Below are 9,904 nucleotides of genomic sequence, written 5' to 3'. Positions count from 1 at the left end.
GGCAGCAGAGGCGCAGAGCAAGCAGGCGGCGGCGACCCAGGCGGCGGCCCAGGCGCAGGCCGCCTCCAACGGCGGCACGCCGCAGGCCAGCGGCGGCAGCGGCAGCGGCGCCACGCTGGCTGGCGCGCACGGCAGCGGTGGGCCGGCCACCAGCGTGGGCATGCCCATGGCGGCGGGCGGGGCGGCAGGCCCCATGTTCCAGCCCGCGGCGTTTGGAGGCATGCAGGCGCCGCCGATGTTTGGGCAGCGGGGGATGGCGGGGCCGTTTGGCCAGGCGGCGCCCCTCCTGCACGCCCCCGGCGGCGGTGAGCGCAGCAGCAGCGGGGCAGCGGACATGCATGCGTGCCCGCTCGGCCCAAGCAGCCCGCCATGCCTGGCTGCCTGGAGGCTGCCGTGGGTGGTTGGCGGGCACCACTCTCCTGCCCTCTACGACTGGTGGCTGTCGCCCCCCACCCACCCCACCCCATGCGCCCGCCTGCCTGCCTCTCCCTGCAGGCTCAGATGCCATGAACAACCAGGTCGGCCACACCGGGCACAGCGGCATGCACCTGCAGCTGCTGACCACCGGCGGCTCTGGCTGCCTGGCCGGCCCGCCGGGCATGTCGCACCTGTCTGCCGCCGGCAGCGGCAGGGCTGGCTTCATGTGTGAGCTGGCTGGCAGCGGGCAGGCGGTGCCCATCTCACCAAACATGGCGGCCCTGAGCACCGCCAACGACGCGTGAGGCTCGGCGCTGGGCGGCCACCCGCGCGCCGATGCTGACGTGGCGCCCTCGACCACGAAGAAACTCAAGACCAAGCAAGCATGACTCCTCCCCGTCCGGACCTCCAAGCACAAGTGAAACTGGAAACGGTTGCCCCTCCCCTTCTCCCCTGTCCCCCGCCCCTCAACCCAGCCAGCCGACGACGAGCCCCGCATTTTCCCCCGCTGCTTGTGCGGTGCGTGGCCGTGGGCGGCGGCTGGCTGGCGCTCCGGCCCCCATCGCATCCCCCTCCGCTCCTCTGAGTAATTGATGTCGTCCCAAGTTGCTGACCCTCCCTCCCGAGAAACAAAACTTTGGCCCCCCCTGCTTTTCCCCCGCCGCAGCTGCGGGGAGGGGGCAGGAGCGCTGCTCGACCGCAGGCGCTGTGCCCCCTCTTTGGCAGCCCATCTTGCCTGCCACCCTGCCCCTGCTCCCATCAGTCGATCTGGACTCCTTTTCATGCCTGCCCCTGGGTGTTTTCCAAGCAAGTGGCAGCGCACGAGTTTGTTCTGGGTGCGGGGTGGTCGATCACCCCGCTAGTTTTCCCCGCTTTCAACGCACGCACCAGCCCCTCAAACCACGCATGCCTGTATATCTATTTTTTGCGTGTCCTGCGCTCTGCCCCAATGTACCTCATGCACTTGCCCGCAGGCGCCACCCCCCTGCCCCGCCTCTGATGGGTGGGTGGGGGGGGGGCCCCTGCAGGCGCCCCCCACACAGCAGCAGCATTTTTCTCTTTTTGCTGCTCGCATCTCACCTTGATGTGCCGCCAGCCTGGGATGTCTTGGGTTGGCTGGCGGTGCTGCCCTTGTTGGCACTCACCATTCTTCCTGCGCAGTAGCGCAAGCAGCGGAGTTGCCGCTGCCTCGCTCGTTGAGCGTACATAAGCCCTGCTTGCTGCTGTTACCACTCCTCTTATCTCTTTTTTCCCATTTTCCTTACAATGCCCTGATGCGATGTGCACACCATGATTTTTAACAGGCCCACGATTACCCCGCAGGTCAGCAGCCGCGGTTTGTGCTGTTTGCCCAGCCTTTGAGACGAATCCCAAGCCTCACTCGCAGCTCAGCGCCACAGAACGCACCCACAGCCATGCTGACCCACTGCCACACCCCCAACAGCCGCTTGGGGCCTGCCCAGGCACCTCGCAGTTCCAAGCTGCTCCCCGGCGCCAGTCCAAGGGCGGCCGGCGCGCTGCCAAGGCGCCTGAAGCCGGCGCGCAGCCTGCCCGTGCCTCCGCCGCCGGGTGCCGAGGATGCGGGTGAGGAGACCAAGTTTGAGCAGCGCCAGCGCCTGAAGGAGAGCGTGGGCCAGGGTGCCTTTGGCGGCGGCGCTGCCGATGAGGGTGCTCAGCAGGCAGCGGGCGGCGGTGCGGCGCAGGGGGCTCAGCGGGGCGGTGCCGAGGGCCAGGGGAGCCTGCCTTGGAGCGCGAGGGCGAGCCCGGCAACCAGGGTGAGCAGGCCTAGAGGAGGTGCGGGCGGTGTGTGTAGTGTGCAGATTGGTGGCGCTGGCAGCTGCTTGAGCCGCCCGATGGGGCGGCATTGCAGGCTGAGCGGCGGCTGCCTGCTGCCGCGGGGCGCAGGCATGCATGGTTCATCCCAGCTGCCTGCCAGTCAGGACGAGGAGTTCCCCACCACCGCTGAGGGGCTTGAGGATGAGTTCCCAGCGCGGCCGAGCCGGAGTGAGCCCAGAAGATGGGGAGGCGCGGCGCGGCGGCGGGGGCAGCGTCTGCAACACAGCATGGAACCGACATGACATTGCCACAGCTGCCCACACCGACCTTGAAATTGTGGTGGTCACGTGAAAAGCTGGCAGGGAGAAGAGCAGATTGAGTTGATGACTGGCGCCGGCATGGGGCGGCGGCTGCGCTGAGGTGCCCCAGCAGGCAGAACGGGCTGGAAGGGGTTGCCACCATAGGCCCGCCGTCTTCCCCGGTGATCAGGGTTCCTGAAAGGCGCCCGCAGGTGCCAGCGGAGTCCCCGTGCCCACAGCAAGACACACCAGACCGCCAGAGCAGTGAGTCGGGGCATGGCGGTGCTGCAGCGCCTGTTGACGCGCACGCCAGTTCAGCTAGCAGCCCCAGCATAGGGTGTTTCAGCGCCCACGCCCCGTGGAGGCGCTGCCGGGCTATGCAGCCAATTGCCGCGCGGGACTCCCTTGGCACGGCAGTGGGGCCCGGCACCCTGATGCGTCGTGGCGCGTGCCGCTGGCTGTGCTGGCTGGCTGCCGCGCGTGTGTTGGTCGGTGCGCCGCCGCCGCCCCGTCGCTGCCCTCCTCACCGTGCGGCGCTCTCTTTTTCTTTGTCGCAGGCAGCAGCCACCCACGCCATGGCTTTCTTCCAGCGCGTCATGTCCTACCTCCTCAATGAGGTGCTGGTCAACGGCCTGGCCAACAGGTGGGCTCCGCATTCGCGCCAGCGCCGCGCCAGCAGCGGCAGCGTTCTGGTTGGTTGTCGTGGGTGCAGCAGCCACGTCCATGGCCCCAGCGCCTCTTCAGCAGCTGGCACCCACGCTGTGCACCGCCCCGACCGCCCTCCCGCAGCCGCACCTTCCAGCGCTTTGCCATCCGCAGCAGCTCCCTGGTGGAGGAGGCGGCCAAGAAGACGGCGGAGCACAAGCAGCAGCTGGGGGAGCACGGCTCCACCTTCTTCAAGGTGTTCAGGGAGGAGGTGAGGCACCCAGGGAGCGGCGAGCCCTGCAGACTGGTGTGGCCGGTGCTAGCAGCTGCCCCACGCATCATTGGCGCCCGCCGCCCTCCACAGGCTGCCCCTGCCAGCTGAACTCTGCTCGCCTCTGCCCGCAGATGACCAAGGGGCTCAAGGAAGTAAACAGCAAGACCAAGTGACCGACACCCCGCCAGCGCACTGCCGCGCCCACCCGCCAGCGGCAGCAGGGCGCCCGCAGCAGCGGGGTGCTCGCCCCCCTCCCCTCTTGAACCCAGCCTGCCATGCCCCAGCCAGCTGTCAGGCGCCTTGTTTGATTCCGCTCTGCGCATCCCTCTTTTGCTCGTCTCTGCTGCTCAGCCTTCTTTCTTTTGTTTTTCAGTTGCAGTTTTGGCAGTGCACCTGCCCCTGACAGCGTTGTTGTAACCTGCCGACGCCATGGATTTACATGGATGAAGAACAAGAATAACAGAAGCCTGGTGATGGTGCAGCTTGGCCGCAAGGCACTCTAGCGCACCAGCAGGCCAAGGTTGTCTGTGGCTGCTCCCACGCCAGAGGCAGCGCCCAGGCCGCCTCCGGCACTCCACAGCGGCAGGCCCGACAGCGGTTGCTGCGGTTGCGCCAGCCCCTCGCTGCTGCCCCACCCAGCGCTTGGTAGCTGCTGCTGTTGCAGCAGGCTGCTGCCGATGGGGAGGCCCGGCAGGAAGCTGGCGGAGCCGGTGGCGGAGGCGAGGGGTCCAGAGTGGAATGCAGGTTGGCTGCTGCTGCTGCTGGGCTGCAGCGCGTTGAACGAGCCCAGCAGCCCAAACCCGCTGCTGCTGGCGGCGGCAGCGGCGCCTCCGCCGCTGCTGGGGCCAGGTGCCGCGGCGTCCGACGCCCCCAGCAGGGACAGGAGCTGCAGGTCGTCGCTCCCGCCGTACGCACCGCCGCCGCCGCCCGCTGCCGCGGCCAGCGGGGACGGGTTGCCGCCCCAGATGCCCGCGGCGCCGGCGGGCGAGGGGTGGTCGCCGGATGTGGGCGTGCCCACGCCGCACGCCTGCCCCGCCGTGTCTCGCACCGCGCTCAGCGCCGCCTCTGCAAACCCGCCAAAGCCAAAGGCTGAGTAGCAGCTCTGCCCCCAGCTGTCGGCGCTGTACGACTGGCCGCTGCCGGCGGGCGAGGGCGCCAGGGTGCCAAACAGGCCGCCGCCGCCCAGGCCGCTGGTGCTGGCGCCGGGGCTGAGCGGCTCGGCGGGCAACTCTGCGCACAGAGGAGAGCAAGCAGAGGGGGAGAGGGGGCCAGGCAAGGCAGCAGTCAGCAGCCAGCCGCAAAGGCCGCACAGCCAAGCAGAGGGCAGGTGACAAGCAAGGCTGTGCCGGGAAGCCCCCTCTGGGCACGCCTCCGTGCGCATCCCCCGCCGCAAGCACAGCCCCACCTGGCGCGGCCAGCGAGGAGTGCTGGTGCTGCGCGGGGAAGCGGGCGTGGGCGCCGCCGTGGAATGGCAACGCCAGCAGCGCCTGCTGCTGCTGCTGCGCCAGGCTGGCCGCCAGGCTGGCCAGGTCGCCCTGCTGCTCCACAGCCAGCAGCTCCACGGCGCCAGGCGGCAGGCCGTACCGCGCCTGCAGCTCCTGCAGCAGCAGGCAGGGGCAGGCGGCGGGCGCGGGGCCAGCGAGGGAGTCGTCGCGTGAGCAAAGCAGGCGCACACAGCACCACTCTGCGTGGCGGGCAGGCAGGCGGGCGGGCGGGCACAGGCGTGCTGCCCCCCCGGACCCAACTCCCGGCATCCGGCACACCACCGCTCCCTGGCACGCAGCGCGCGCAGCCCCGCGCCTTGCCCGCACACCACCCGGCGCCCCACCTGCATCAGGTGCAGCTCCTCTGTGAGGTCCACCTCAGCGGGCGCAGCAAGCACAGCGCGCCCCAGGCCGTGCATCGAGTCCTGCACCCCCGTGGCCTGCTCGATCAGCGCCACCAGCGCGCCCTCCAGGCTGCCGCCGTGCTGCTGCACCGCCGCCAGCGCGACGCTGGGAGGGAACCCCACCGCCGCCAGCTGCTCCACCTGGTGCTGCAGCTTGTGCTGCACCAGCGCCTGCATGCACCGCTCAAAGGCCTCGCCGCAGGCCGCCAGCCCGCCGCTGCCGTCCAAGCCTGCCGCCTCCTCGGCGGCCGCAAAAGCGGAGCGCTCGCGGGCGCTCGCCGCGCCACCCTGGGCCTGCGGGCTGGTGGGCAGGCTGTCGGCCGGGGAGGCGGAGGCGGCGTCTGGCGGCGAGGACGCCGCCGCATCGGCCGCTGCCGCAGCAGCCGCCTTCTTCTCCGCCCGCCGCTGGTTCTTGCGCTGCGTCCTCGACAGCTTGCCGTCCTCCACAGGCAATGCCGCCACCACCACAGCCGCTGCCGTGCCCCTGCCCCTGGCACCCGCTGCAGCGGGCGCCGCCGCGGGTGGGCGAGGCGGCGGCGGCGGCGGGGCCGCCGAAGCCGCCGCCGCCGCCACCGACGGCTTGTGCGCCCACGCGCCCTGCGGCTGTGCCGCCGCCGGCGCGGGGGCTGGCGCTGGCGCCGGCGCCGCTGCCGCCGCCGCGCCATGCGGCCTGGGCGGCTTGCCCGGCCCGGCTGCCGCTGCGGAAGCTGCGGGCGGCGGGAAGGCCTCCTCTGAGCTCAGCGACGGCGCCGCTGGTGGTGCCGCAGCTGGCGCCGCCGCCGCCGCCGCCGCCGCCGCCTCTGCCAGCTCAGGCGCCTCCAGGCTGCTGGCAGAGCTAGCCCGGCTCTTGCCCCACGCGCTGGCCGCCGGCGCCGCCGAGCTGGACAGGCTGCTGCTGCGGTCCAGGGCCGCCGACGACGCGCCGGTGCGCTCTGCAGGGCGGGTGGGCGGGGGCGCGCGGTGCGCTGGGCATGCCAGCAACGCGGGGCCCCGGCTCCTCGCCACCCATGGGCGCAGCTCTGTCCAACACAAGCACCACCCCACCCACACACCAAACGCACGCCACCCCCACAAAAAAACAGCAACACAAGTCCCTGCCGAGGCCTGGGGCTGAGCCCTGTGGCGCGAGGCGCGAGGCCCGCCTGGCCGTGCACACAAGCGGGCGCAGCGCGCACCCACCCGCCATGTACTCATCCAGAGTCTTCACCTCCCGCTTGCCGCCCGCCGACCCCGCCGCGCTCAGCCTGCCCGAGGAGGCGGCGGCGGCGGCGGCGGCGGTGGCGGTGGTCGAGCTGGCGGAGGAGGCTGTGGAGGAGGAGCGGGCCAGGATCTGGCTCTTCAGGTTCTTGGCAGCCGCCGCCAGCTGCTCCTTCTGCAGCTGCGCCTGCGTCTTGGGCGGCGCGGCGCTGGTGATGGCGGTGTTGGCCACGTTGCTGCGGGGAGGTGAAATGGGGGGGGCAGGTGCGCAGCAGGGTGGGCGTTGACACGCAAGGCGCAGCGAGACAAGCGGGAAGGGCAGGGGGGGTGCGGTCGGATGCTGCCGGCGGCACGCGCTGGTCCTGGAGGCTGCCCCATGCGCGCCCTGCCAGCGGCACGCCTGCCAAGCCCCCCCGCTCACAGCGCCTTGATGACCGCGGGCTTGGCCGCCGCCTTGCCCTTCTCCTTGCCCTTCCCCGCCTTGCCCGCCGCCGCCTTGGGCTCTTCGTCCTTCTTCCGAGATGGTTTGTCCTTGTCCCTGGCCGCCGTCTGCTGCGCTAGCTGCTCCAGCTCCGCCTGCGCAGAGGCACAGTCACGCCAACACACCACCTCGGCAGCTGGTGACTGTGCACCCACAACACCGCCCGTGTGCGCCCACAACGCAGCTTGTGCCCCCCAGCTGCTCCGTGCGCTGTGCCAATATGCCCTGCGGCAGCCCGGCCGGCAGACAGGCACCGCGACAGGCAAGGAGATTCTGGCGACCGCCTCACAGGCGGCGGTGCGTCCGCACCTGCCGCCGCTTCTTGTTGGCCTCGCTGCGGATGCTCACGGGGTGCGACTTGAGGATCTGCGCATCCAGGGCATGGAGGGGCGTAGAGAGAGGTCAAGACGTATTCCATGCCAGGACAGCAGCAAGGAGCTGCAAAGGCAGCGAGCGGACCGGCGTGCCGCCGCCCACCTTGCCGCGGCACGCCTCCTTGAATTTGGTGCCCTTGCCGCAGCCCCGGGGGCATGGGAAGCCAATTTTGCGGTTCCTGCAGCCCGAGGAGGGGCGGGATCAGCGCTGGAGGGGCTGGGAATTGGCGAAAATGACTGCCTCCCCCCGTCGGTCTGGACGCCTGTTTGGTGGCACAATGCGCGGCACCCGACTCTGCAGGACCTTCCGGGCAGGGAAACGGACCTCTCGCAGCGCATACTCTTCAAGAACCGCTCCAAGCAGTGCGCATGGTAGCAGCTCGACTCCGGGTCGCACTGGGCAAAGGAGCAGTCCAGAGCAACCGCGTCTGCCACTTCCGAGTCCACCTCGTCGCCGCAGAGGTCACAGACCAACTTGCTGCTGCTGCTGGTCAGGTCGTGGAGCTTGGCGGTGCCCGCCAGGCCAGAAGCCTTGAACGCCATGTTTGTCTACTAGGCCAGGACCAGTTGACGCTGGGGTTTAAGGCACTGTCACCTCACGCACAGCAGGCGCTGCAAGTGCCGCAATCGGGTTGTCCCAAATTGTCGCGCCACATTGAAGCCACATTGATCACATCACATCCGCAGGCAGCCGGTCAGCGCCGCTATTGGCGACGCACTGTGTTGGGAGTCCCTCCTCCCTTCTCAGTTCCCCCTCATTCCCATCCCATATTGCTTGCGAGGATGGCAGCAGCATGTGTGCCCGGCATCAGCCTGATCAAAGCTAGTCCGTGTCGCAGGCGCCGGTTGCTCACAGCGACCGCAGGCGGCAGCAGCCACATGTGCAGACCAGGCAGCGCCAGTGGCTGCAGGCATCTCCTGGGAAGCGTGGCGGCCAGGGTGCGACCACCATCGTATCTGCGGCGGCTGCCGCTGCCTCGGTGCGCGGCGTCAAGCGGAGGCGGCGCTCCCAACCTGGAACCGCCGCAGCAGCGGGACGGGAGCGAGGCTGCAGCTGTGAGCCCCGCCGCCTTCCTGGCGGGCGGCACGCTTGGGAATGCCGGCATGGCAGTGGCGGGCACGCTGCTGGGCGACTGGAGTGGTGAGACGGGCAGCGGCTTCTCATTCTCAGAGCTGTGGGCACCACAACACGTGGTTGCGTGTATGCTTGCGTCACCATGCTGCATCCGAGGCTCCTGCATGGCGCACCTGCAGGCCTGGACGTGTCGGGGCAGCTCCTGCGCCACACCGCCAGCCTGCCCGCGGCCCTGGCCTTCATGGTGCCGCTGCTGGGGGTGTGCTACTATGGCGTCAGCGCCGCGGATCGCGACCCTGGGTTTGGTGAGCTCAAGCGCGTGTTCCAGGAGTCGCTCATACCTCAGATGGAGGCCCTGCCCGGCTGGGTGAGCATGCGCAGCTTGTGAGAAGCCGGCCAGCGTGGCGACTCAGCGCCCTCCCCAGGATGCTCGTGCCTCCAGCCTGCGCCTCCTGCCGCTGTGCAGGGCCTCTGCCTGCTGTCGCTGGGCGCTGGGGTGGGGGAGGAGACGCTGTTCCGGGCCTTCCTGCAGACCGCGGCCATCGGCAGCATACAAGGCGCAGCACCCGCCCTGGCGCCGGCGGCGGCCACCGCCGCCGGCGTGGCGGTCACCAGCCTGGGCTTTGCGGCGCTGCATGCCCTCACCCCCACCTATTTTGCCTTTGCCTTTGGCGCGAGCATCCTGTTTGGGGTGGAGTATTGTGCATGTGGCCTGCAGTCCGCGGCGCTGACGCACTGGCTGTACGACTGGTGCGCCCTGGTGTACATCTTGAGCCAGTGGGGTAGCAGCGGCGGCGGCGGCGGCAAGCAGCCGTCGGCCACCTAGCACACCCTGCTCCTTCTATGTGCCGTGGCATGATATCATTTCCTGTCTCCTCCTGATAAAAATTAGATGCCACCTGTCTCAGTTGAAGAGGAACATGCAGAAGGATGAGGCGCCATGTCAGGCGTCCGGGGCTGCCTGCACACCTGCCGGAGTCGACTCCCCGCCGGCCCGCTCCCCTCCCTGCTGCTGCTGCTGCTGCTGCTGCTCGCGGTTGCGCAGCTGCAGCACCGTGGCGGCGCGCTCAAACTGCAGCAGCTCCGCCAGCTCCGCCTGGCTGAACAGGGGGCTCATCTCGGGGCTGGCAACCATCACCACCAGCTGCAGGGTGGGGGCGGCAGGAGGGGCAGGCCATGCACCAGGCGGCTTGGACACAGCCTGCCACGCCGCTCACAGATGCAGCGCCGCCCCCGGGGGTGCATACTCGCGCAGTGAAGGCAGCGCCGGGGCAGCCCGGCTGCACCACAGGCAGCCGGACAAGCCCACCAGCCCACCCACCCACCTCGTCTCCCTCGCCGCCCGTGTGGCCCATAAAGGCCAGCGCCTCACGCAGCGCAGCGCACTTGAGGGCGAGGCGCGGGTAGCAGACGTGGCGGCACAGGGTGGCTGAGGCGGCGGGCGGGGCGTCGATGTTGACGACCTGCAGGCGGAGGGG

General features: G+C 70.0%; 5 protein-coding genes across 5 annotated transcripts in view; 3 read left to right on the top strand and 2 right to left on the bottom strand.

Moving 5' to 3' along the window:
* CHLNCDRAFT_141168 (expressed protein) overlaps positions 1 to 722 on the top strand; it is a gene marked incomplete at both ends in the record, with an annotated part of 3,631 nt that extends 2,909 nt beyond the window's left edge. Inside the window, 2 exons of the mRNA XM_005843300.1 lie at positions 86 to 305; positions 496 to 722. Of these exons, the coding sequence (XP_005843362.1) occupies positions 86 to 305; positions 496 to 722 (447 nt within the window). The remainder of the gene's footprint in view (positions 1 to 85; positions 306 to 495) is intronic.
* A 1,110-nt stretch (positions 723 to 1,832) lies between these two features.
* Positions 1,833 to 3,584, top strand: CHLNCDRAFT_141167 (hypothetical protein; the record flags this gene model as incomplete). Its single annotated transcript, XM_005843299.1, has 4 exons — positions 1,833 to 2,192; positions 3,050 to 3,135; positions 3,282 to 3,408; positions 3,543 to 3,584. The coding sequence occupies 4 exons, from the start codon at positions 1,833 to 1,835 to the stop codon at positions 3,582 to 3,584; spliced, it is 615 nt and encodes a 204-aa protein (XP_005843361.1).
* Positions 3,585 to 3,910: 326 nt separating this feature from the next.
* Positions 3,911 to 7,894, bottom strand: CHLNCDRAFT_141166 (hypothetical protein; the record flags this gene model as incomplete). The annotated part of the gene is made up of 8 exons (XM_005843243.1): positions 3,911 to 4,641; positions 4,817 to 5,009; positions 5,240 to 6,231; positions 6,479 to 6,732; positions 6,918 to 7,072; positions 7,287 to 7,343; positions 7,455 to 7,530; positions 7,677 to 7,894. 8 exons carry the CDS (start codon positions 7,892 to 7,894, stop codon positions 3,911 to 3,913), a joined length of 2,676 nt encoding a protein of 891 aa, XP_005843305.1.
* A 561-nt stretch (positions 7,895 to 8,455) lies between these two features.
* Positions 8,456 to 9,252, top strand: CHLNCDRAFT_141165 (hypothetical protein; the record flags this gene model as incomplete). Its single annotated transcript, XM_005843298.1, has 3 exons — positions 8,456 to 8,492; positions 8,606 to 8,793; positions 8,893 to 9,252. The coding sequence occupies 3 exons, from the start codon at positions 8,456 to 8,458 to the stop codon at positions 9,250 to 9,252; spliced, it is 585 nt and encodes a 194-aa protein (XP_005843360.1).
* Positions 9,253 to 9,369: 117 nt separating this feature from the next.
* CHLNCDRAFT_141164 (hypothetical protein) overlaps positions 9,370 to 9,904 on the bottom strand; it is a gene marked incomplete at both ends in the record, with an annotated part of 3,549 nt that continues 3,014 nt past the window's right edge. Inside the window, 2 exons of the mRNA XM_005843242.1 lie at positions 9,370 to 9,570; positions 9,752 to 9,889. Of these exons, the coding sequence (XP_005843304.1) occupies positions 9,370 to 9,570; positions 9,752 to 9,889 (339 nt within the window). The remainder of the gene's footprint in view (positions 9,571 to 9,751; positions 9,890 to 9,904) is intronic.

Source organism: Chlorella variabilis (assembly GCF_000147415.1).
Source record: "Chlorella variabilis unplaced genomic scaffold CHLNCscaffold_32, whole genome shotgun sequence".
Lineage (NCBI taxonomy): Eukaryota > Viridiplantae > Chlorophyta > Trebouxiophyceae > Chlorellales > Chlorellaceae > Chlorella > Chlorella variabilis.
The sequence above is the reverse complement of the archived record's forward strand: the minus strand, read 5'-3'. Positions and strand labels throughout refer to the sequence as shown.